This window comes from Sylvia atricapilla, chromosome 1, assembly GCF_009819655.1.
Source record: "Sylvia atricapilla isolate bSylAtr1 chromosome 1, bSylAtr1.pri, whole genome shotgun sequence".
Classification (NCBI taxonomy): Eukaryota; Metazoa; Chordata; class Aves; order Passeriformes; family Sylviidae; genus Sylvia; species Sylvia atricapilla.
In genome coordinates, this window is record NC_089140.1 from 54,287,771 (window position 1) to 54,314,790 (window position 27,020).

A 27,020-nucleotide genomic window follows, 5' to 3' on the forward strand; every position below is an offset into this window, starting at 1 on the left:
AGGAAGGAAGGAGTTGAGTCAGTAAGAAATGAAAAAATAGAACAGGATTAGTTCAGGTCAGAATTTATATAATAAGTCATTCCCTTTACACAGTGTTATTTGAGAGCATCTACCACTGTCTTTACATTACTATGTTTGATGACCATTTTTAATCTATTGAAGCTTCAGTCTTATGCTGATGCATTCCTAACAAAATGTGCCAATTTAAAGTTGACAAAATGGTTCACAGCATATCAAGAGAAAATCTCTTCCTTTCAGAAATCTTTCTCAGGTCAGTTATATTCAGTTTCTTCAGAGATCTTAATTTAATTACAAATTTGTGTACAGACAAATGTGTACAAGCGGTATATGCATCAGATTTTAAGGACAGACCATTCTACTATTTTAACTGCTAGGCTGAAAGGTTTAAAACTATAAATAAAACTCAATACTACAAAGAATTTGGTATGCAAGTCTTCAACACTTAAAAAAATAATCGAAGTTTTCTTCTAACTGAAAATGCATTAATACTATTGGGAAGAGGAGTTGTCTCCGAATAAGAATACTCTGTATTTAATCTATGAAAAAAGGAGTATAAAGTTAGTTGTGAAATGTGGCCCTTTAGGATGAAGCAATGACAAAAAGCACAGAAAAATGAATTGCTTTTGATGGCTGAGGTGAAATCAAATTTAAAGCTGAAGGGAGAGACGCTGAACACAGTTAAGTAACTTATAGTCTAAAGGGCCTTTGATTTGGTACATGGACAGATGCTCACATTACAAAAGCTCTGAATTGCATGCAGTCTTGTGGAGGAAGCCTATTCACAGAGCTGAGAAGCTGCAGATAGTCCACAGCTTTTTTTTTAAACTTGCATTTGAGGCAGACTGTGACATCACATTTATGTATGGGGTATAATAAAAAAGCAACATTTCTCCTCTTCCACACAAATACCAGTGCAAATGTTTTAACAGAGTCTGCAGCTATCTAAAAGTAGTTTGAATAGCCAGGGCATCAGGAAGGTGGATGGAAGAAAACTCAGTGCATCATGGCAGGACCTGTGTAAATAAGACTTCTGGTAAAAAACAGTAGCTTTCAACACTAGTTATCCAGGCAATGCTATACTGGGTTGGTGTGACAAGGTTTTGTTAGTGGTGGGTCTACAGATGTGGCTTCTGTGAGAACCTTCCAGAAGCTTCCCCAAAGTCCATTACTGGCAGAGCCAATGCTAGCCGGCTCAGGGACAGACCCACTGCTGGCCAAGGCCAAGCCAATGGTAGTAACATCTCTGTGATAACTTATTTAAAAGTAATACTGCACAGGTACAATTGCACTCAGAGAGGAAAGGAGTGAGAATATGTGAGAGGAACAACTATAGAGATACTAAATAAGGTCATTAAGAAGTGAGAGGAAGTGCTTCAGGCACAAGAGCTGAGATTCCTGTGCAGTCCGTGGAGGACACCCATGCTGGGGTATGCTCCTGGCAGGGATCTGTGGGCCCCTGGAAAGAGGGGTCCATGCTAAAGTAGGTTTACTGGAAGGAATTGTGACCCTGTGGGGGACCTACACTGAAGCAGTCTGTTCTTGAAGGACTGCAGCCCATGCAAAGGGACCCATGCTGGAGCAGTTAGTGAACTGCAGCTTGCGGGAAGGACTCACTGAAAAAGTTCATGGAGAACTGTCTCCCATGGGAGGTATTTCCTACAAGAGCAGGGGAAGGACTCCTCTCCCTGAGGAAGATGCAACAACAGCAACATGATGAACTGACCATCACCCCCATTTCCTGTCTCCTGAGCCACCTGCATCCCTGGGAGGGAGAATGTAGAGCCCAGGAAAGAGAGAGGGGTGTAGTGGAAGGCATTTTTAAGGCTAGTTTTGCTTCTTATTATTCTGCTCTGATTTTGATTGGCAGTAAATTCAATTCCTTTCCCCAAGTGGTATCTGTTTTGCCTGTGATGGTAATCGGTAAGTGATCTCTTCTGGTCCAAAACTCTTCCCTGTCCAGCTGAGGATGGAAGAGATAAGAGGGCCTTTGGTGGGTACCCGGATTAATGCCAGGTCAAACTACCACAGATGCCAAACAATTTCACCATGTAAAATGTTAACCTAACAGCAATTCAGATTATGATATTCTTAGTCTCCTTTGAGCCCCTTCTGAAGACTAAACAAGAAATATCTAATTAATGATGTCCCAGCTCAAAATCTGGAACTTAAAAAAAACCCCACACTGTGAGAGCCAGACCAATTCTACTCAAAGTAAGGCCAATTTTAACAAACAAACCTTTTGAGTATTTAAAAGTATAGTCATTGCAGGTCTGTATTCCACTGACAAAATTACTTTGAGCAATGGCATTTCAGAGCATACCAGGAACCCCATTGAATTGCAGCAAAAAGCTCTCCTGTTGAAGGTCTGCCATGCCAGCAGAACACAATTCCATGAAAACAAAAATCCAGCTTCTTGTCACTTTCTTTAATATTTGGCTCTTAAGTAGTCGTCTTAGGTTACAAAGTAAGATGTAACCAGAAGCATGCATCTACCACCATCTTCATAAGCTGCTACCAGGGGGTAGTGTTCTCATCCATGACTCATTCCTGATAACTCTCTCCAGGGGCTGTCTTCTGCTAACGGGCCATGACTCATAAAATTGCATCATCACATGGTGAGATGATCCACCCAGAGGTAGCATTCCTTCCTGGATATAATCTAAGGTTTGGAACACCACTGGCAGCCCTACCTACTAAATTCCCAGAGGACAAGAGCTCCACAACCACCACAGGACCTTTAGAGGAAGACTTCTACAAGATGACCACTTCAACAGAACCACATGTATCACTCCAACAGGACTGCAGCCACCATTTAGTTGGACTGCTACCACCACCCTGACAGATAGGGCCTCAGGTTGTATCCTGACTCTGTCAGTTCAAGTCAGTGTTTTCTGCCTTTGTTTTAATTTTCCCATTAATTGTAGTTCTGACTTGGAATCTCTCACTGGTTTGCTTTCAGACTAGTACAGTAGTATGCCCTCAGACTACTCAACAGTGCAAAAGGTACTTGAACTTACCTTCAATAGATACAGATTACTTTACACAGAGCAAAAAATATCTTTTTCTGAGTTCCATTTTGGCATTTACTCTTCTGTGGTTCACTTTCTATTTGGATTGGGAGAATTTTACTATCTTTACTTCAAGGGATTTTTTCTTTCATTTTCCTGTGTCAGCATGTACACTGTTAACTCTCATCTTACTGGAGAGTGGGACTTTTTCTAAGGCCAAAGATCATGTACTTTGAGGCACTGGCATGATTTTAAACAGATTTGAATAGGCCATCTTGCACTCTAAGGGAGCTGAACTATATTAAACTGTGCTCCATGATTGACAGTACCCAGCATAAGCCTGCAAACAAAAGGTTTGCTCCTCCCTTCCTCAAACTATATAAACACTGACATACAGAAACACAGATTTTAAAAAAAACACCAGGAAATGAAAAATTTACTTTCGCCCCTCTCCATACTGCCTTAGAGATACTAAACATATGCTGCTACTTAGTGCTAATTAAGTTGAACTGTGACAGCATCTCCAAGAAGACTAATTTCAGTGGATGCAGATAACACCTTTTTGTATTTGTTTCCTTAATTTTCATTCAGATATTATGGTCTTTCCTATTTCACTACACTTTGAATTGATAAAATATGTCCTGATACTTTTGTCTTTTTTAAAATAAAGTAATGAGTTGTTTAAATGTTTGTCTCTCAACTGAAATTAAACACTTATATATACTCCTACCTGTATAATATTCTACTACTATCATAAAAGTTTATAATATGATGCAGCCTGTTGTTGAGACCATGGTGGGGCAGCTGTCTTCTAAATGTTGCTGTGTGTCAGCTCTGTGGCAATATCCTTTCTGGTATTCAGAAACACAGCAGCTGAAGTGGTACAGATAGCAAAGGCCTGGCTAGGCATGTGTTCAAATACTATGTGACAATAGTAAGAGCTGCCATCCAGTCTGGACCATCAATGCATATTACAAAACACAGACACACAAAAATCACTTTCAATCATCTCAGTGTAATTAGAATGATTATATTGCCTTGTAAATTACCTGAAGTCTGCAGTCGCTGCGAAGGATTCCAGCTCTGTAATAGAGAAGACACAAAGAAAACCTTCTCCACTTCGGAAGTAGTTGTCTCTAATTGCAGCATAGTCCTCCTGCCCTGCTGTATCCAATATATCAATTTGGACTTCTTCCCCATCCAGAACCACCTTTTTCCTGTAGCTGTCTGCTTTGGTGGGCTCATAGTCTTCAACGAACTAGAAAAAAAACCCTTTGTGATGTCAAATCAAGCCTGTACAAGGCAATTGCTTCTGTTGCACATAAGGATATAACAAACAGATTAAATGGGTACTGTAACTATAACTAAGCATTGTGCATTAGGCCCTGTGAAGTACTCAAACAACTCCTATTTAAAGGAGACTCTTCATCAGCCTAAACAGTTTTTATGTTTTTTGCTTTCTTCAGCCATTTATAAGGATTATATAAGCCACATTATAAGGAAATGTAGAAGTAATTTTAAAACATCAGTGTCTGTGCACTACCCAAACCTCTTCTAATTCAAGCACGACATCTGTCTGTGTTCCATTATGGAATCAGGTAGTCCTGAGTTTGGATATATTTAGTATCTACTTTTAAAGTACAATGATACTTAACTTCTGACTTCATTAAAAAGGGATGACTTTAACTGGAAAAAAAAAATGAAAAGAGAAACTGATTTTCTTTCCTCTCTTCAACAGCAGCACAAAAAACAGGGAATAAATTAGTTGTTTCAGATATCATGCAACTCAACTAAGTGAAGAAGCTTTGACTTATAATAACCAAGCTCTAATAGGTCTAGTGAGCATGCAAAAATATTCCGGTATATGACAGAGCCAAGAAGTCTGTAAAAGGCCAAACTTTATCTTCACAGGTACGTCTAAGGAGCAAATCAGTATGTCAAAACATCTTTTTTGTTCTATTTAGCTGCCAAACTTCATATCACATCACATCCATTTAGACCCTTTCAGAAAATAATTGTACAAATGTAACTTAACAACACTATGTAGCATGCACCTTCTGAGAATAATTCTACTATAGACTCTTACCTCATCATACATAAACTGTAGTGTTAGAGCAGATTTTCCTACACCACCGCTTCCCACCATGATGACTTGTGTAAAGCCACGAATTCTGTCTTTAGGTTTATTTGCTGCCATCTTTGGATTGCAGAAAATTCACAGGTATCAAATGAAAAAATCTAGAAGAAAATATTTCTTCATTAGTTTTCTTTTCCTTCTCCCACATGAAATATAAAATGGCTTTTTTTCAAATCCCTACATATTTAGTGACTTAATTTCAGTTCTGCTTTAGTGAAAGCTACCCTTCAGCATTTGGAAACAACATTTTGGGATGTAGTATGTTCTTTTAATGCACAGTAGGTGTCAGAATTCTTGATACCTTACTACACAAAAATTGAAAAAAGAAGTCAGAGTGAGTCAACACCATATAAGAAAACATGATATGACAGCTGCAGGGGAAGGAACAGACTTCTGAAAACATTTCCAGTTTAAATGGCAAGCACTAAGACACAGCAGCAAGGATCAGCTAGAGCACTTTTACAGGAAAAGCAAGCCATCTTAAAATCTTACAATACCCAGTTTCAGTAAGTCAGAAACCAAAATAACAATCTAGTTTATACAGAGTGAAAAGATTCAACTTGCCTACAAATGTAGTTATTTGGTATATCTGGTGTAATTGTCTCAGTCCTGTGACTGCTTGTTTAAACACAAATCTCTGCATCTCACCAACACCAAAGGGCTCTACGACAGCTAATTCCTATAGTTTAATGTACATGTGCCCAAGCACAAAAAGTAGCAATTCTATTAACTTTAAAAGTAAATCATTCATGCTATATTTTTAGAGCATCTTTATTTTCCCACACTTTTGTTTCATTCTCTGCCTATCCCAGTAGTAATAAAACTTGTGAATGCTTGCACCATTCTTAAAACACAGGAAAGTCCCTGTACAGTGACAGAATGAGCTCTCCTCCAGAGACTTAAAGTAAAAACAAGGTCGGAACTCCAAAAGAGAAAATGACATCTACATTATGTACATAAATACAAGAATGATTTATGGTAGCAATTAAAACCCAAATGTAACTTATATTTTTAAATTAAAAAACTCAAAAGGAGCACATTCACATGGCAGCAGAGCTCAGTTATATAACTACCAGATAATAAAACAGCATTGTAACTTGGCATGATTACCTTGTTACCTTTAGCCATCATCATTATGTGACAGTGCCGCACTAAAATTACATCCTACTGCATAATAAATTACCCCTCTGTGCAGCTTAAACAATCAGAATGTGAAGCACAACTTTCTTAAAACTTGCATCTAAAAGCCTAGTTGAGGCCATGCACTAAGGCTTTGTTAACAGTGATGCACAGGTAGTATACAGCATGATGACTAAAACTTCATCAGAGATTAAACCAATCCTTCCTAGAAGTAAAATCAATACATGCCATCAAGGTTCTCACACTGCCATGCCAGTAAGCAGGCTGGAGATGAGCAAGCAGCTATGAGAGATACGGCTGGACCAGCTGAGCAAAGGGTTATCAGCATGCCATAGCTTAGCAATAAAAGTTGGTTTGAACTTTGTCAGCACTGCCATTGCTCAGGAACTGCTGGGCATTGGTCAGCTAGCAGTGAGCAAATTTTCTTTTAATAACTTTTCTTTGGTTTTCCTTTTTAAAAAATACTTACCAAGTTATCATTATCTCAACCCACAAGTCTTACTTTTACCCTTCCAATTCTCTTCCCCTCCCACTGGTGGCAGGGGAAGCAAGCAAGCAGTGGAACTTATCTGCCTATCAAGCTAAACCTACAATCTATGTGAAAAATTCTTGAGATCACATCAGCACCACTACCCATTCCTCCCTCAAAGAATTCTGAAAATGCAACTGAAAATTCAGGCAAATTATTTTCCCTGGAAAGATTGTCTAAGCCAAATTAGCATAAGTAAGATGCTATACTCATTACAGAGATATAGCAGAGAAATGCAACTAATACCATGGTACAAGTTCTTTTAAAAAGGAGATGGAAAAGAGCAAACACACATTTCTGTTTGGCATAAAAAGCCATTGCTTCCTTTTTACTCAAGAGGGAGTACAAGAACATGAAAATAGTTCCAAGCCATGTGTGTGCTTTTAACCTACTACACTGTTTTGTCTTTGAGCATTTTTCTCTTAAAAGGAAAAACATATCCAGAAGGTCATGCTTCTTAGTATGTATGTCAGACATACAAGAAAACTGACCATTCTTCTGTAAGTATTCCAATACTGGAAAAAGTCCAAATGAATTCAGCAGGACCTCACTCAGGTGACTTTGGGCTAACAATACTACAGTCTGAAGAAGATTCAAATGCACAGTGGCAATATCTCACTGTAATATTTGTTGTAAATGAATCTCTAGTCTTTAAGTAGATTGAGCAATGTGAAAATTGGTATTTTACTTCAACTTACAATTCAGCAAGTAGTGTCTCAGTGTTACAAACAAGTTGCTGTTTTTTGTACTCTCTGCAGCAGCTGACCTATGAAAAACCCAACACATTTCCATTTTCAATTTAATCCCAACAAATAATTGTCAGTAAGCAACATTCCATTATGATACTGAAAATAGCAAAACTTCACACTACCACAGACTTCAAATCTTCAAGATAAGCTTGTCATAAGCACTATGCCACATTTGTAGTAGGAGGGTGGCTCGGGGATGTCAGTTTGCTCCCAAGTTCTTCACAATAAAGATATAATGCTGGCAAAACTCAGGTCTGCTGAGTAGCAGACAATGAGGAAAGAGAGAGAAATAAGTTACAAACAATGCAAGGACAGTATAATACGATGCAGTACAAACAACGCTTAATCCAAAAAGACTGCTTCAGAGCAAATACTGTGCCAGAGAGAAGAAAGACCTTGAAAGTGATAAGTTCTAAACTACTGGCATGATTTTACCTGTTTCAGTGTGCTTTGAAAAACAAAGAGGAACCTAGATTCCAATTTTAACAGCAAAGCACTCAAGATGAAGTTTCATGCAAAGTCTTTTTGCCTGTAATTTATGTAGCCTGACTTATTTTCATAAGAAGTATTAATTTGGGTCATATCTAGTTACTGAACTGTCCTACTTTATAATTACAATAAAACAGACAGAGACCATGGCAAGAATCCTGTTGTATGAGACTCAAAAAGCATACTTCCTTATTATGCATACCTTGGGGTTTATTATTATTTTAATCTTCACAGTGCAAAATTATTTGCAGGTCAGAACATAAACACAGGATTATCCTACAGTCAGATTCTACATCACCTACAGCAGACAGCTATTCAAAAGAGCCAAGTATCAGATGTTGTCATTAGCTGTATCATCCATTTATACAGATCAGCTTTTTACCACAACCATTGGAAATCCCATCACATCAATTCATATGGGAACATATACAAAAGTTTATTCTTGAACAGCTCTTCATATAGTTCAACAAGCTGGAAGGGAAGCAAAAGCTTAACTGGCTCAGCAATGTACTGCAGTGTCTTCACTCAGAAGGGCAAGAACACTGTTTAACCACTGTGCTATGGTAAACTCCTAGGAAGCTGCCCTTTTCCAACATATTTGAGCAGATAAAGACACAAACAGATGAATCTCTGACTGCTCAGACAGAGTAAGCAGTTCTTAAAGCTCCTACAGCTGTTTTATTGCCTGCTTGCAGATAAACACACCCATGATTCTGTGCTCCATTTAATGGCAGGCTTCCAGTTGGAACTAGGATCTTTTTTTTTTTTTTTAGCAACTGAGAACTGCAGGGGTAGAAATTCATGTTAGCATCAGTGATAGCATCTTGTCCAAAAGAGTAAAAATCTGATCCAAGAGTAGATACAAAATAACTTTTAAAGTATTTTTACACTATTAAGATCATCAAGAAACTTCTGTCTGGAGTTGTAAAGCTGTTGCTTGTCTTGAGTGACTGGCTTCTATCTGCACCAATGCTTCTCCTAAGTTTTATGAATTACAGCCTGCACGGGTCTTCTGCACAAATAACACAATGTGACCTTTAGCCCCCCATGGATTTACACACAACATGCAGCTTCCACCCACTAAAGGAGCGAGCTGCATAGTGTAACCCAACTTTGACACAGTAAGTATCATGTTAACTTCCCGTACATCTTGAAACACAGAATCGTTACCTCCAGATCCAGAAGAGTAGGAGAGATAACCAGGTCCTCCGTGCAAAAAGTAGTTTAATCTTCAGGGACAATATTTTCTGGGAGAAATTTTGCGAATACAAGTTTACGAAGGGAAAAAAAAAAAAAAAAAAAAACCAAACCAAACCAAACCAAACCAAAACAAAACAAAAAAAAAAAAAAAAAAAAAAAAAAAAAAACCACACCAAAAAAACCACATCCAAAAGCAGTAATCCTTGATCTCTCTTTATTAGTCCTTATTTTGTCCTTCTACTTACTATTTCAGACAAATAAACTGAGATAAAAATATGCTTATGGGTGAAAAAACTTTATGGGTTTTATCTCTCACTCATCTTGCTCATTTAATTAAACTGAGATAACTCTTCTTAAGATGTCCTGTTCCTCAGTTAGCTTTTTCTTACAGAATAACTTGCTCCAAAGCAATCAAAGCATATTTCCTTACACAAACATTCAATTTGTCTTTACATCCCTCCCCAATGCAATAATCCCAAGCTTCATACACTAAGGGAGGAGAAAAAAGTGGCCAACAGAACAGCTGTGTATTATCCAGAGAGAGCAACAGGCACCCAATTAAGATTGCTTCCTTTCCTTCATAGGGAACACTGTGGATCATAGGGTACAGAATTCTCCATATTTCGCCAGCACCAAACAGTGAACAAATTTATAGAAACAACCAATATCCAAGACACCTACATCTCTGTCAAAATGTACCCAAAACTGGCAAAAAGGCCAAAAACTAACAAAGAACAGAGCATATGATCAGTCTTATTTTCTTAGAGAAGGTGACCAAAGAAGCCAAGAAGCTATTCCATCCACTTTAATTCCTTGGAGTCTTTGTGAATGCAATGTAAATGAGAACAGACCAGGAAAAGAAAAGCATTACACCAAAGTCACATCATTACAGGCACAAATTCATCTGGCATCTTCTGCACTATTATACATAAAGCTGAATGCAGGCCTTGTGAATATGCAGTTGTCCCTAACAGGAGGACTGTGATTTGCTCCAAGTTTGTTTGAAGGGGACTAGTTAAACATAGCTTTGTATTTACAGATAGCTGGTACAGTTTAGCACAGTTGGTTCTAGTTAATAAGTACAGATAGTGGTGCCTTTCTTCAATTGCAAAATAATTTTTATTGTCAATTTTATAGCCTACATAAAACTAATACATCAGAACTGAATCCTAGTGAGGTTCCTATCCTTGAAGAGAAGATTACATAAAGATTTGAAAGTCTGTCATATTAACCTCATTACCCACTCACTTTTATGATGAGTAACTTTCATCCCTGAAGATTGTTTTATATAATAAGCATCAATTACAAACTGCTAGCTGATACATTATAGCACCCGCCTTTACTCTGTTTAACAGAGCTAGAACTTGATACATTTAAAGGAATTGAAATAAGTGAACTTCAGTATGTGAGATGCCTGCATAATACTAAGAACTAGTTAATATACTTTGACCAAAATACTTCCAGAGAGGCAAAATTATCAATTACTTACTGAAAAATTTAAGACATTTTAGCAATACAAACTCATATTCCTCTAAACAAATGACTTATTTTACTTGAAGAAATTAATGCCTGCAATACTCTGCACTTTACACCAAGCATAATCTATCACCTCTAGAAAACACAATCCACAACTTATTTAATGCTGAAGTGAAAATTTATGGTAATTATTTGACAGTATTTTCTAAAGCGAGTTTAAAAATTCTCCAAAGTTTTGTAACTTCCTGAAGTGAATCAAAACTCTGTTGCCTCATATGACCTACAGATTACAAATCAAATTTTCTAGGAAAAAGCATGGGAACAAAAAATTTGAAAAGTGGCAAGATATTTCACATCCAAGGACCATGAAGCAATATAATCTTATCTGTTATGAAAATATCACAAATTCAACCAGTTACTTAATAGTTTATTGAGTCACATAGTTTCAGTTTGGTTAACAAGAACAAAGTACACTTGAGAATGAATTGTTTGAAAACAGCACTTGCATACTAAGTGCCAAATATCTAGAAGACACCTCACAAATGATTCGGATAGTTCTGCAACAAAAGCATTCCTGGAAAAGGAGGGAAGCAACTCCAGGCAAGCAGAATCTAACCCTCCCATCATCTAGTTCCAATTACATCATTCAAACCAGATCAGCAGAAACACCCCATGACCCAGAAATTGATAGGATACATGAGGACACAGGATGTGACATGATACTAGCTGCTTTAAGAACTAGAGAATAAGGAAGTTTTAAAAGTTAGATCAGCATTCTTGTTGTGTCATCGAGTTTGACTGACATTTTATTACAGTTTAAATACACAATATCCATCAAACTCTGCATGAAGTATTGACAGTATTTTATTAAGGTAGAATAAGTATTTTAAATGTTAAATAATCACTACAAACTTTAAGTAGCAGACTAGAGAAAGAGAAGAACGAACGCAAATGTCCAAACCCCATCTTACGTAATGAAACAGGCCTCCTGAAACTCAGCCTCACAAGAAGTTAGAAACTTTCACAGCAAGTATTTCCCTACGTCCTGAAAATAATCCTTTGATATAAACACATTTAACTAGGAATTACGATTTGGATCTTCCCATGAATTAACAAGCAGATAAATCACATTCAGGTTTCATAAGAATCTTTCTTTCCAAAGCTTTCTAGGTGCTTAGAAGGTGCTTGCACCTCTCACACCCACAGAACAAATTTACTATGGAGACTGACTACACATATACTAACAAAAGTTAAGGGTAAGAAGACTGACTTCAGTTCTATCTCTCAGCAGAAGCAAATCTCCTCAGGCAAAAGGCCTAAATTTCCTATCTCTTTGAAACAAGTACCTGAAATCACAATCATAACCAGGCACCTAAACTTGAAAAGTCAACCAGTGAACTCTTCACCCAGCAAGAGAAGCCCATCCATTGCATAATTACATTGTGTTGTTATAAAGAACAGTGGTTCCCACATCCACAGCTTTATACTCTTAAGACACCACCAGAAGAATTGAGATATCTCCAACAGAAGTCAGTAAAACATGAAAAACAAGTTCACAGATTTCAGGCAGTCTCCCAGAGGCTCCATAGAGCCTTAGTGCCAACTAAGTTGGCACGGCCATGAACTAGACAGCACCTTCTGAAGTAAGAACAAATATGAATTTCATATTTTTTAAGTCATCATTTCAGCATTTTCTTTACCAAAACGCCTCTTTGGCTTCTTGCAAGATGACTTCTGGGAAGTACTTCCATAAGGTAATTTCTTGAAACCCACATGGAACAGCACATGAAAACCCTGACAAACTGAACAATAGGAACAGTCTAGAACAAAATCAAGGTCATAAGATTTCAAACCCTGTGGTGTACTGAAAAGAAACAAAGTAGCTACATCACTGTCCACATAAACAGCTGGCAAAACATACAGCCCTTGAGCCCAACTGTGTGTGTCTGCAAGGCTGATACAAACTGAACCTGCAATAGTCTGCCTGTTATTCCCACATCCTTTCTCCCAATAGCACTGGTGCAACTATAAGGTGGCAAAGCATTTAAGAAATTGCTCTAGATAAAAAATAACCTATACTGTTTTTTGAACAGATACGTGACCTAAACAAGTCTGCTGGTACCAAAGACAGGCCAGAACAACACATAGCTGAGCACAGGGAAAGCACTTCCAGCCTATAAACACTATGGCAAAACAATGTAAGTGTTCTAGGGTTCCTCAACCATAATCTGGCACCTATTAAAGATTCCTCACTTTTTTCAAGTTATTGATGGCTATTACGAAACATTGGAAAGAATTCTAGATACTTGCAATGGTTTATCCAGAGATCAGTGGAAGAGCAGCAGCAAAGTCAAGCCCACTACCAAGGTTAACACAAGGTTAAAGCTTGCTTTCATAGTTCAACAGACTAAAGTCACACTGTGAAATAATTTTGGCAATATACACACGTAAGAGTCTAGAATACTGTTCCTGCTTCTACGAGTTCATTATGTGGCTGGTGCCCTCTCTCAGTCTATCTTAATCATTGAGGGGACTTAGCTTTCTGAGGCTGATGGTGCTGAAGGGCTTTAATACAAAGTGTAAGGGTCATGTCTTCTTTCATATTCAATTTGTAGACATGAAGATCTAGCAGTAATCTAGCATATTAACAGAAGGCATTCATTTTGTTTCAAAATAATGAACAATCATCCTACATGCCACTAGCCTGTGAAAACTATCCAGAGACTTGCATGGATTCAGAGGGAAGGCAGACAAACAGGTACTGTGGTACTACAGCTGATTTTCTACCATGAAAAGCTGAAACAGACGAGGGGGACATCTGTGGAAGAGCCTCCCACATCAGTTATCCATAATCAAAAGTCAAGTTACACTCATGGGAGATGCATTTGATATAGAACAAAGACACTCTCTCAACCCCCATCCCCCCAAAAATGTAAGAGTCAACATATAACCTACAAGGATGAATTTTAGAATGCAGAATCAACAGCTCAGGTTTTTAACTAGTGCTATTCCAGTACAAACTCAGCGAAACATTTCAAAACACATTTAAGTTAGTGTCACCTAAAGCATACGAGATACAGTCATTTTTATCCTGTGTTTCAAGTACAAGAAAGCACATCGGGAAGCTAACTTTTGATTAATGATAAAGCAGGCTTCACCTACACTTGCACAGGGCTGCTCCTTCCAGCTCTTCTAGAAAACAACAAGAATGGAGTTCCCTTGAAGGCACTATGCCAGAGCTTGCAGCATGAACTTCAGTAGTGAAGCAGTTAAAAAGCAGTTCAAGAGCACTGTATTCAAAACTTGTTCACAGCATATTTAGTACAAAAAATTCAGGGTTATTTTGTCAATCATAATTCAAAAAGAATCTCAACCACATTAAGTATGCCCTTTTTGCCCCTGTACATTTACATTTCAATATACACTATAGGAATTTTAGGAATATTTAAATGTAAGCATGTTGACTTGGCTGGATGAAGTAAATTGTTTGAGAAAACTCTGAAAGCGGCTTCCCAAAGACATACTTGAAAAAACATAGGTTTTCCTCTAACACAAGTATCTTTTTAATTGTTAAAAACGCTAGTCTTCCTTAAGAAATTGAGGATGTAAGATGTGCACTTTCTAGAAGCAGCAAATATTTGCATGGTCATTTTTACAGCCAGAAAGAATGACAATCAAGATCCACATTGACTAAACCTAAAAACTGCACCCAGGCAATTTCACTGTTCTACAGGAAGTGACAGAGAAAGTTGTGACAGACAAATCTAGAAACAAATGGTATCTGCAAAGCAAAACAGTCATCAGGCTCATGGGAGGCTGCACCAAACAATCTTATGAAATCTATAGAAGGGATACAGACAGCATCTCTTCTGTAGGTTAGGGCTCCGCCCAGCAGAAGCAACCTTATTGTTTTGCAGGCATCTCTTGTCACACCAAGACAAGCTCTGATGCTGATAGCTCAGGAAATTTATCCTGCTCAAACAACTGTTTTTCCCTGTTAGCCAGTCATAATAGTACTGTGGTGAAAGCTCACATGAACACCCTTAAATTCTTTCAAGTATTAGTACAGACAGAATGAACACAGGAGCCTTGTTTGAGTAACACTCCTATGAATTTTTGACAAAGAAAACGTCTAAGCTTTAAAATACAGCATTCTCAAGGCAGGCACTGCCTTCCTCCACAAGTCAGTGGAAGTGCCTAGGTGAATGGTTTCAGCAAAAGCCGAGTAGGAATACTGCTCTATGTTATCCTTCACATCTCATGCTAATAAAACAGCTTCTAACAATGAAGGATGCAGGACACGAGTGCTCCAGCAGGTGCAAGCACATTTACATCAAAGGGCCACAGCACAAGTGATGGAAGCACACAGGACTGGATGCAGGACATTAACAAGAGACACCAAGAAGCAGGTACCACCAAGTTCTCCGTCTCCTCTTCACAAATACAGGCAAGTGTTCTCTCTCCCCATAGACAGACTGCATCAATACACCAGCCAAATGGAACCTAATGAAATATGAGCATGTTGGATTTTGCATTTCAAAAGTTTCCTTTTATTCCATTAAAGAATCATGCAGCTGCAGAAAATTTTTTATAATGAAATCTGACTGGCAAAGTAAGTTACTTCATTCATGTTATGAGTCTGCCATCTGTTTTACCACCTAATTAGAAATGCACAAGTATTTTTGTAGTATTATTGCAAGAGCATTACTTTTGTAGCCATACTTTTTGTAGCACTACTTTTTTGTAGCCATTATTGTTCCAGTAATGTCTCCTCTTTATATTCTATGCAGTGCAAATTTCTCCTCCTAAAATCATAATTTTTCTGTTTTATTCAGAAAAAAATATGCACAACTCATTGAATGAGACTGGTTTGCAAACACACAAAAACTTTTTGAATAGGTGACTCAAGAACACAAGTGGTTATAGACCTGTTGCTGCATAGTAATACAGCACTCAAAGCTGAAACACTCTTAGGTGGATCCCTCCCCATTTTTAGATGCCACTTATCCTAAAACTGTTAGATATAAGATTTGAAACATTGGTAGAGTTAATCTAATAGACCTAAAAGACCCAATCAGGCAATGAATTGTCCTTTAGTTCAATACATGTTTGCCAGTCATATGATACGTGACAGACTTTCATGGCTATTTCACATATTACAGGTATTAAATTTGCAATGGCTAGAAACAGAGGGCATTCCATTAATGAAATTAATATTAAATTATTAATATTCATGTCAATTCAACAATTTTCAGATCAACTGCCAGTGCAAGGTGGCTTTCATTATTTCCTGCTTAAAATACTGATCACACTATTCTTGCAATACCACTGAAGGTATTTTCAAATCAGATGTTCTCAAATTTAAAAATTGCTTTTTAATCCCATTTCAATTCTTACAGCTCTTAAAATGCACAAAGTAACTTGGAACTGTTAAATGACTTTGCAAAAATATAACTGTGTAAGTTCCAAATTTTAAGAGAACAGGCAATCTAAAAAAAGCTCTTTACAAAGTAATGTACGTTAAAATCATAGATCAATTTCAGAACACAGGAGCAAACATAACATTCATTTCTGAGTATCTGGGGAACCAAGTGAAGCAACTATCAAAACCTTCTGATAAACAACCTAAAAATTAGTTTTTAAAACATACTCCAAAAGCAAAGACTCTTAGAAAAGGCACTGTTAAGAATGGTGCACACCACTAGATGGGTCTGAAGTGTGTAGCCCTTGCTATGACCTGACATGAAATGCAAAAGCTAAAGGCATTCCAGCAGTGGTCACAGACTAAAGTCACTTTATTTAAAGGCAGTCTCCCCATGGAAAAACTACTATAGAAGTCTGTCTACAGTGAAATACAACAACTTTATCAACATTTAACTAATTTAATTCTACACGTTGCAATGCTAAACAGTACCAAGTGTGAGATGCTTTCCTTTCTATACACACAACCTTCTAAATTCCTGTGAGGAGTATACGACCTAATACCTTTTCAATGTTGCATGGTTTTCTCCAGCCTAAGAAACCTTCACAGCCTCTGACTTATAAAAACATTTTCTTTCAGTTGGTCACTTGCAAGCTTTCAATTCAGTGGCAGAACTTCTATTAGCATCAGTTCACCACAGAGTCAGAAGCAAATTTTACTGCTTTCGTCCTTGAGAGGTTTATTTCTTTTACCTTACTGCAAATGCAGTCAGAGTTCTGCATAAGGTCTGAAAAAGTGTTATTAAAAGCAATTCCTGTTGTTCAGATAACAGCATGACCAGTCTTAGTTTGTTGTAAAACAGGAATTACATTCCTGAAAATATCTCCCGCATACCCCATACCATCTAACTATGCCATTCTGACTGCATTAGGTTTCAGTATTTTATCATATTGTACTTCATTGTTCATACGATCTTAAAGAAATTCTAGTACTTGGCTACAAGATTGTTTCTGTTTCAATTTTCCCTCAGAGAAACATATTTTCCCCCACATTTGTAAAAAAAGTCTTCTCTCCCCAAACGGTAGTAAAAGGATTACAATATAAAATTTCACTCCTCAAACAACAGACAGAAAATTTCCTCAAATTTTCCAAACTACTCTTAAGATCACTAGATCTTCAGACTGCTTTTACAATGCTCTTCTAAATACCTCTGTCTGAAGAAAATCACAAACTCTGCATGTTACACATGTTACAAACATGGTCTCAGTTCTAACTCATGCATCTTGCAGAGAATATTTTTGTTAGTTTACTTCATTCATATGCTTTGACCAAAAGAGCTATAAAATTCAACCTTTGCAAGACAGCAAATATAACAGATATAGCTTAACTTTCACTTAATTTTCAGAAAAAGATGCTCTTCTACTAAAGTTCAACATGTACTAAACAAAGTTACTTAAAAAGAAACAACTATCTCACTGAGATCCAATGAAAAACATCAGAGGCAGGACAGTGAAGAAGTTTCCCACAAATCAGGACCTCCTAAGGTTTTCAGAATTATTCCAAATTGAAACATTTCATACCTCACTCTGGTTCTTGGGCAAAGAAAAGCTGAGAAATTCCAGCATTTTGCTACACTATACAATCTTTAAGTGTAACTGTAACTCTAAGCCCATCTTAAACTAATAACTACATGCCCAAAATTAGTGATCAACAGGGAGATAGTTGGACGGGTGTACGCATACATGCTTTCCTAAAATATTTTGTGGATCAGCTACTGGCCTCTTCAACACTATCAATCTATAAATTATAACCTCCCACGCTCTCAACACAAGAAAAACCAGTTGGCAAAGCCTGCAATGGGATTTCTTAACAAAGCACAGAGGCATTTATGATGTGGAATACATATAGGTTAAAAGTGAGTATTTTCCCCTAAAAGCAGAAGCACAAGGGTAAGAAGTTGAAATCACAACTTAAGATCCAAGTTATTATCAAAATAATATGTGAGAAATAGGACAGAGACATACATTGAACTAAGATTCAGAATTTAACTCCTCTAAGTGCAAATGGCAGCAACAGCTCCTGCTTAACTGTTATCATAAAACCACACCTGAGACAAGTTTTTTGCAGAAAGAATGCTGCACCTAGAAGAACAATTGGTTAGCTCTCTTTAATATTTCTGAAACAAATCCATCTATATTTCTTTAGTTATTTTTTCTAAAGCAGTCCTTTATGTTTCACTATATATTAAAACAAAATGAGTACTGATGTAAACCAAATTAATAAATCAGATGAGCAACCTTCTTATTTTTTATCAGTACCTTAAGTTTTCATTACTTTTATTATCACAGTCTTCATTAAACAGGGAAAAACTATCAAGTTTTTCCCTGAAATGTGTGTATTTCACACATCTCAAATCAGTGGGTCTCTTCCTACAGGATGCTCTGAGTTGTTGCAGATATCTGGAATTAATTATGAATGTTACCTGTAGCTATATTTTCTTCCTTACAATACTAACCATTTAATAACATTTTAGATGACAAACTTGCTGAATTGAAAGCAGTTTCTGATATTTAGTCTAATGCATCTGCTCCTTAAATTCTGATTGACAAAACTGGACTGTATAGAGGAGGAGTCCACAGTGCAGTGTCTTCTTTCTAGGTTAAGTTTTCCCGGTTTATTATATACTTTACTTCCACTGAATATAAAGCCTGTAACTTCATAGACATCAGGTCTAGTTAGCAGCAGTCAAAAAATCTGGACCAGTAAAGAAAGATGCTTTAATAAATCACACACATATAGGCCTATGCTGTATCATTGACTTTAACATGTAAACGACATCAATGTAAAATAAATTTCATATTCATTTTCAAATCAGTGACAACTTAAAAAATGTAATCTTATTAAAAAATCAGAGAATTCAAGTTGTGATAAAGTGCATTGAGCTGCCAGTCATGACTCTACTGGACCAGTCACTGAAGCATTGCAATGAACTCTTAATTTGGACAGTATAAATTTTGACCTTAGAAAAATTAGTTCTTATGAGTGTGCAGTGTTATTTTTTTAAAATACAAGTGTTCTGAGGATTGGAATGAAACTTATTTGCATGCTACACTACATAGGTGAAATTAATTCAGGTGTTTAAGTGTGCAAGAACTTTATGAATTAGTGGCGTCATCCCAAAACAGCTCTTCCACACAACAGTCACTTGGATTCAGTGACTGGATTCACTGATTTTGCTTACTTTGACCTCCAAGGGTAACAGTGACAGATGATTAATGACGAGCTGCTACCAGCCTTGCTTTGAGTAGGGCCTTTGGGTCCATCTACTCAAACATCTCCCATTGCATGACCTCACCCATCAAGTGTGGGTTTTGTGACTGACATAGTATGCCTCCAGACGTCTGTCACATTAACACTGTTTTTATGTCTGTATAATTTCTTTTATTTTGAGGTCTGAAATAAATCCCACTGGGCAAAGTGTTGCTGCTATTAACTACTTCCATGTTAAATGCCTTGTCAGGAGACAACACAGCTATACCAGGACTACACTGCTACATCTTGAAATGACAGAGTTCCTTTACTCTACACTGTCTGACAGGCTTGAATGGGAGTACTAGCAAAGAGAAGGACTTTACCACACATAGTTGGCTTTTTATCTTCTTCTCAGATGTTTCATTTTTGCAAGACTTCCATGTACACTGCAATCTCTTTCCCGTTGACAGAAACATTTCTGCCTGTCTGTATATGGGTGCTATATGTAGGGCCTTCTCAAACTGTCAGAAACAAGGATCAGAGCTAAAGGTCAAGTCTTACAGTAGTACAGAAGGCAATTAAATTTGTATTTCAGAAAGTAAAACGAAACAGATACCAAGGCCAGAATGCATGGCTGATACCTGCTGCCCACCTACTATGCACAGGTGTAAAGCACCTTCATAAATAGTATTTTCCATAACTTGCAGAAATACTTGCTTGGTCATACAGTATATTTACATGCCAATTTTCAATAAAACCTTGTGGGCCACTGCACGAGACATTCCCACACACTTGCATCAAACGATGTAGTAAACATGCTTTTATAGAGAAGAATACAATGCATTATTCATATATAAAATGCATGAACTTTACTGATAGGAATTCAATGTACATTCTAATTACTTCAACTAAGGACCTAATATCACAAATAAGCATCATCAATTCCGCTAAAGTAACAATTGTAGAGTTACTATGCAACCAACTCTACATCTCGTTTGTTCTACCTTCTCTTTGCATTCTTAGTTCCTCTCAGTTATAAACTGATAACAACACAGTTTACTTTGAATTCGCTATAGTAACTGTCTATGCCATCTAACATATTAAACACATCTTTCTCCATTATTCCCCCTCTGTGCAAAGCTTGGACACTTCACTGTTGGCAATCTATTGTCCCAAATGAACTGGGAATTTTGACAAGAGACAAACCAAACCTAAACAAAAAATGACCAGTAAATACTAAGCCCTACTGCGGGCAAAGGCAATAAATTCTCTCACTAGATCATTCTAAGGCAGCATTACTTAATCTATACAACATTTTTATCCAACTCGTTCCTACCTTTCAATCCAAAACTGTTTTTTTTTTTCCTGTGGTAATTTCAGAATTTTTTTTCCTGCTGTAAAGAGTCCTTAAGGCTCCAGACTATATGCCTAACCTGATGGTTATGGGTTGCACAACTACCAAAGAGATTCAACAAGCAGCTGAAAAATAAAAAATAAATCCTTGGGCTTTAGGTGCTGACTCTGACTCACAATATTTAAGAAAACAGGGTAAGTAGCAAAGCAGGATTTAATAATCCCCTGGTCTGCAAGGTACATTTGCTATAAAGTGACTCTAAGTTGTTTATATCCACAAGGACTATAACCAATTTCAGATCCTGCAGACAGTAAGCCTTAAAAATAACTTTTTATAACTATCCTGATCCTGAGAGCCTGTTGGAAGTACTGCAATGGACTAATAAAATATAACAATTTCTTCCCTACTTAGCAATTTATAAAATGTAAAATATTTTACAGAACACTTAGTGGACATACATAACATTAATTGTTCTATTTACTTGGTTCCTCACATAAATTCTTTTAAGGGTAGAAAGGTGGCTTAACACAATTGTCCTGTAATTGTGTGTTTGAGGCAGGCAGGCATGCTACAGTATGTTCAAGAGAATGCTGTCACTAGCCTATCAAATTACTTTGTTCACATAAAATAGATTTCAATTTAGATGCAAAGTAATTTCAATAGCTTGGAGCCATCAGAAGTTTACTGTGAGCTGGCTACAAGCACTTTCAAGCATGTCTAAAAGACATGTTATCAGCTACTGATTCCCAGGACCACGATATCCTGCAGCACTCACTAGCATGGTAAAGCAACCAAATCTAATCACAAAGTTAAAAGATTTTTCTCATGCAACTATTTCTTCTTCAGTTGTAAAACTGCAGCAAAACTGTTGTCAGTTGGCTGAAATGCAGTGCCTAAACAACTTTTTACATAAGATATTGTATCTATAACAGCATCCTTTGATATTGGAGACTGCCATATATCAGTTTCTAAGACAGCAGCATCTTTTGCTGCAGCAATTATCTTCTTCCAAGTCAGATACATTTGAAATTTAACAGGAGCAAAACCACTACTTAGATAGAACACTGTTACTCTGTTTCAGGGTAATCCCTCAGAAAAAGTAGATACAGGGATGTCAGTGCATGACTTGGTAACTGAGGTTAAGAACACAACTGCTCTTATGAAAACTGGAAGTCAATCTGGATACATGGACCACTGCAAGGTCTCCAACTACACTTTGTTAACAGTCTTGTGCTCCTCCTTGGTTGCCTTTATCTAGCACTGCCTTATGCTCATAGCCACATCTCTCCCTACCTCACTTCCCCACACCCATCCCTTCCCCTCAAGAGCCTACTATTTCTATGGGCTATTTATCTAAAAAGTATGCAACCACAGGTAACAGAGATTATAAAGAATGCACAGCTAGGACAACATTCCAGTTTTCACTTTGATGGCTAAAGATCCTTTCTTTAAGGTCTCCCCAAAACAAACAAACAAAAAAAAAACCCAACCAAAAACCAACACATTATTACAACACTGTCAAAGAACACACTACACAAAATACTTCTCCTTAGAATGTTTGCAATCTTTCCCTTCCTCAAATTCAAAAGAGCACTAAAAAGCAAAGACTGAGATCAAGGAATTTGCTATAGTGAAGGAGTACATTCACTATCTAGCATCACAGTCTATTTAAACTCACAGTTGACCTCTCATGCAGTGGACTGAAGGCTTTTTTGATCTTTTCGCGCAACACTATGTCATATTCTCCTATTTCTACAGAAAAAAATAGGACAATCTATCCCTAAAATTTCTGCCATTTGGAGGCTCCCACAAAAATTGTTTGACAAACTGTCACACAAGCACAGACTGAAGCATTTAAATCTACATGAGAGACTGACATATCAAACAGTTGTTCTTCATTCTATTAAGAATGCTCAGTTTCCCAGGACTTAAATGTTGAGGTACATGCTATTAGATTAGTAAGTCAGCTGAAAATAAGAGGATATTTAATTAAGAATCCAGTTATAATCACTATTAATTATCCTGAAAACTAACAGAAGAGCAGTACCTTCTCCCAGTCCAGACCCTCTCTCAGGAGCTCCTCTCTTTTCGGTTTAACTTTCAGTGGAAAAGACAAATAACAACTGATAGGTAATGGAGAGATCTGAACATAAAGCTATCTCCAGACACTAAAATGCCAGCAGAGGCACGTATCGCTTCCACTTGTGGAAGTGTAATGTTCTGCAGTGCAGAATGCAAGTCCCTTTCCAATAAGAACTAGAAATGTAAGTGTGAATCAAACCATTAGGGTCATTTTGAATCTGAGAAAAACCATTCTGGCAATCTTTCTGCCAGGACGGTTTATGGATGCTACAAAACACAGAGATAGCTCTCCAGGTGACTCTTGGGATAGGTATGGCCCACTTAACATTTTCATTTTAAAGACTCAATTAATTAAGGGGAAGAACCTGAAGCTATTACCTTCCATTTAAAAGAACCCCCACCAAATCGCTTACCTAACCAAATAGGTGAGTATCCAAGGTTCTTTTATTTGGGGAACTTAATAGCATACCTCGTATTTCTCCTTTGTGTTACAAGTAAACACAAGCTCTAGTTACCAGCAACTACAGAACAGCCCAGCACATGAAAGCGGGCAGCAATTAAATGTTACAGAAACCTTACTCAGCCTAGAGCCACAGCGCCCACATACACGCACAGGGGCTCCGGACCGGCCGGGGCAGGAATCGCGGCCGCCGCTTGGTCCCGCCGGGCCGGTGGGTGAGCGCCCCGAGCCCCATCCCCGCCAGCCCCGGGGCGCGGCCCCTTTGTTCGGGGTGCAGCCGCGCCCCGCCCTCCGCAGGTACGGGCGGCGCCCCGCGGCCCCGGGAACAGCACCCGCCCCCCGCCGCAACAGGCGGCCGGACCCCGCCGGGCCCCACGGCCCCTCCCCGCAGTTCCCCGCGCCCGGGAGGGCCGCGGCCGGAGGTCGCCAAGGTCGACGCCCGTAACCTTCAGGGAGCGGCCACCGAGTCCCCGCAGGAGGCTCGGGGTGCCGCCCGCCCATCCCCACGAGCCGGGGTGGGGCCGGCGGGCGCACACCGCCGGCCGGGGGCAGCGGGGCGTCAGCCGCACCACGACACCAATCCCCGGGCGGGCGCGGAGCGGCGGGCGCGGAGCCGCCGTAAGCCCCCGCACGCACGGCAGCTTCCCCCCACGCTGGAGAGCTCCCCCGGCGCGGGCGGAGCCGGTTCCCCGCGTTCCCCCCGGCCGCGGCGGCGGTGACTTCCCCCGGCCCGGCCCGGCCCGGCCCGCGCCCCCAGCTCACCTGCGGCGATGGTGCCGGCGGCGCGCGCTCCGCTGCCCGCCCGAGGAGCGCGCGGGGAGGGGCGGGGCGCGTGAGGTGAGGCCCTGGCACCGCCCCCGCGCGCACGGCCGGCGGCGCGCGCGGCCCGGGGCGGAGGGCGGAGGGCGGGGCGCCGCAGGGGCCGCAGCGTCGTCACCGGGTGCGGCCCCGCCGCCCCCGCTCCGCGCGCGGGCCGCGGTGCTAGGCGCCGGGGCGCGCAGGCGCAGTGCCGGCCAAGGCGGAACGGAGCGGGGCGGCGCGGCCGGTCCCGGTCCCGGAAGGGGTCGGCTGCTTCCGCCTGAGGCGCGTGCGGGGCCCCGCCGGGCCCGGCGCGGCTGGGGCGGTAACGGGCGGGGCGGGGCCGGCGCCTTCTCGGGCGGCTCATGCCGCTGTGCGGCCGTGTCCCGCTTGTCCCGCACCGTAACTGCGAGCCTCCAATGGCGCCTGCTTGCCTTCCCTGCCTCTCCTCCTTTGTTTCAGCCGAAACTCTTAAGGGAGATAGTGAGAAAACATTGTAGCTCGATGTCTGCCCCTCCTTCCCCCCAGCTAATCCCCCATCTGGAGAATAGAGGAGGCGTGTCCTGCCATGGTAAGGAGATAAATTCCCGACATCTGTCGTTAGGTTTAAAACACAATTATTTTTAGTGGAGCTTTCATCAGAGCACCAGTGTAAGCTGAAAAAGCATGTAATGTACTGAGTTTCATGGAAATGATCACTGGCAGAAGGGAGGGAACACGAAGCAGTGCGCCTCTTAAGAGTTTTGGGGTTTTGGTTTTTTTTTATAATAGTGGAAAACTCCATGCATGGAGGATTTCACAGATGCCAATCAGAACAGGGAGATAGGAGAGTAGGAGAGTTTCCATGTTAATTACAACCATTCAAATAATAATAACAAGAGTACCTTAATAACGGTATCTTCTTCTGTTAAATTGTGGACGTAAGGGGAGCTTTGTGCCAACACAACATGATTTAAACTCATTATGTAAGTGATGTAATGAAACCTAAGCATAGTATGTTTATATCAAAACTGACTGCTCAGTGTGTGTCGTTGTTTTTCACACTGCAACCATTCACAGACAATACAAATTGTTTTGAAGCATCCCCTCCTCCACATAATTGTTTGGCTGAAGGTACTTTCCAAGTATAGAAATTCTAGATTTTATCACCTTAGATGGAAAACTTTGACCTCGGTGTTCACCTCACGGAGCCATTGCACTTTGCTTGCAAAGCAAGTGCACTATAAAATTTTCATTGTTGTTCTCTCTGCTCTGTTTTCTGAAATTTTTGACATCTTGACATCATTTAACCAGTGTTTAGTACCTATTCCTCTACAGTTTGCTTTTCTTGGCCTCACATTTCGGTATGAGCTAATTTTTGCAAATTCTGTAGAGTTTGAGAAACGGATAACCATCCAGATGCAATTAAATCTGATTAAAATATCAAAATACGTCCATTTACACAAAGAAATGTTGGATTCTGTTAAATGGAGAGGGCGGGGAAAAAAGGCGAGAGGAAAGAAAAGTTAAGAAACACTGAGTCAACCAAATGTTCAAAATACAAAACATTTTTGATATTTCGTGACAGGAAAAAGTTTCCATGGTATCTATGATTAGACTTTTCGTGAGACCATGAAAAGGTTGGAAGTGATTCTGTAGAAATAATTATTCAGGAGTCCTCAAGAAATCCTGGCCCAGCTTCTGCAGCCCTTTGAGTATCTCTGTGCTGTATTGTTTTTAAATACTTATTCCAGAATCCTTCTGTTGCCAAAGTGGGTGAGTCGTAGTTAAGGTCTCATTAATACTGACGTCTGCAGCTGTTCTGTAGCTGCAAAGATAGATTTAGACATAACAGACGCCCCAACCTGACCAGCCTAGAAGTAAACTAGTCCCCGGGTGAGGCAAGGATAGGTGGGATTTGAACTCAAACAGGAGACCCCAGCCAATCCCATTCAATCCTGAATGTAGATGTATCATTGCCCAGGGAGCTGGGCAGTGTTGAAACCTTGACCAATCAGTTGTTCAAGCCCAGGAACCTCCTATAAAAGAGGGCAACCATCAATAAATCTTTGCTGTTTGTCACGTGATCTCGGTGAGTCCTGTCATTTTCCTGTCTCCAGCCTACCACCATAACATAATAATTTAGTACTTCCTTATTCCTTCAATACTAGAGCTAGTCCAAAAAAACTTTTGCTCTGTAAGACATAGAGTGTACTTACCCAGATGTTGGTAGCAGCTGTTTCGGTCTCTGGAAATGCCTCTTTGCATTGAATGGTTTGAGTTGGAAGAGAGCCTAAAGATCATCTAGTTCCAAAGCCGCTGTCAAAGGCAAGAATGACACCCACTGGACCACGCTGCTCAGAGCCCCATCCATCCTGACCTTTAACACTTCCAGGGATGGGGCATCCACAACATCTCTGGGCAACCTGTTGCAGTGCCTCACCACCCTCAAAATAAAGATTTCTTTCTAAGATCTAATTTAAATCTAATTTCTGAGTTTATAATCATTTCCACCTTGTCCTATCACTAATATGCTCATATAAGAAATTGCTCTTTCTACCCTTTAGGTAGTGGAAAGCCTCAGTGAGCTCTTACCAGAACCTTCTCTTCTCCAGGCTGAACTACCTCAGACAGCTCTCAGCCTGTCTTTGTAGGAGAGATGCTTCAGTCCTCTGACCATTTTCATGGCCTCTTCTGGACTCTCTCTAGCAGGTCCACATCTTTCTTATGCTAAAGACTCCATATCTGGACCCTGCACTCCACCTGGGGTCCCATGAGGGCAGAGTAGAGGGGGACAATCACCTACCTTGATTTGATACAGCCCAGGATACCATTTGCCTTCTGGGCTGCAAGTGAACTCTGTAAGTCTTTCTCAGCATGGTTGCTCTCAACAAGTAGTTCTTGCAGTCTGGACTCATGTCTGG

At 39.6% G+C, this 27,020-nt stretch overlaps 1 protein-coding gene across 1 annotated transcript in view; it reads right to left on the reverse strand.

Moving 5' to 3' along the window:
- RALA (RAS like proto-oncogene A) overlaps nucleotides 1-24,215 on the reverse strand; it is a 30,492-nt gene extending 6,277 nt beyond the window's left edge. Inside the window, 3 exon segments of the mRNA XM_066322980.1 lie at nucleotides 4,079-4,287; nucleotides 5,116-5,267; nucleotides 24,082-24,215. Coding sequence (XP_066179077.1) covers nucleotides 4,079-4,287; nucleotides 5,116-5,226 — 320 coding nt within the window. The 5' untranslated portion in view covers nucleotides 5,227-5,267; nucleotides 24,082-24,215.
- Between the last annotated feature and the right edge of the window lie 2,805 nt (nucleotides 24,216-27,020).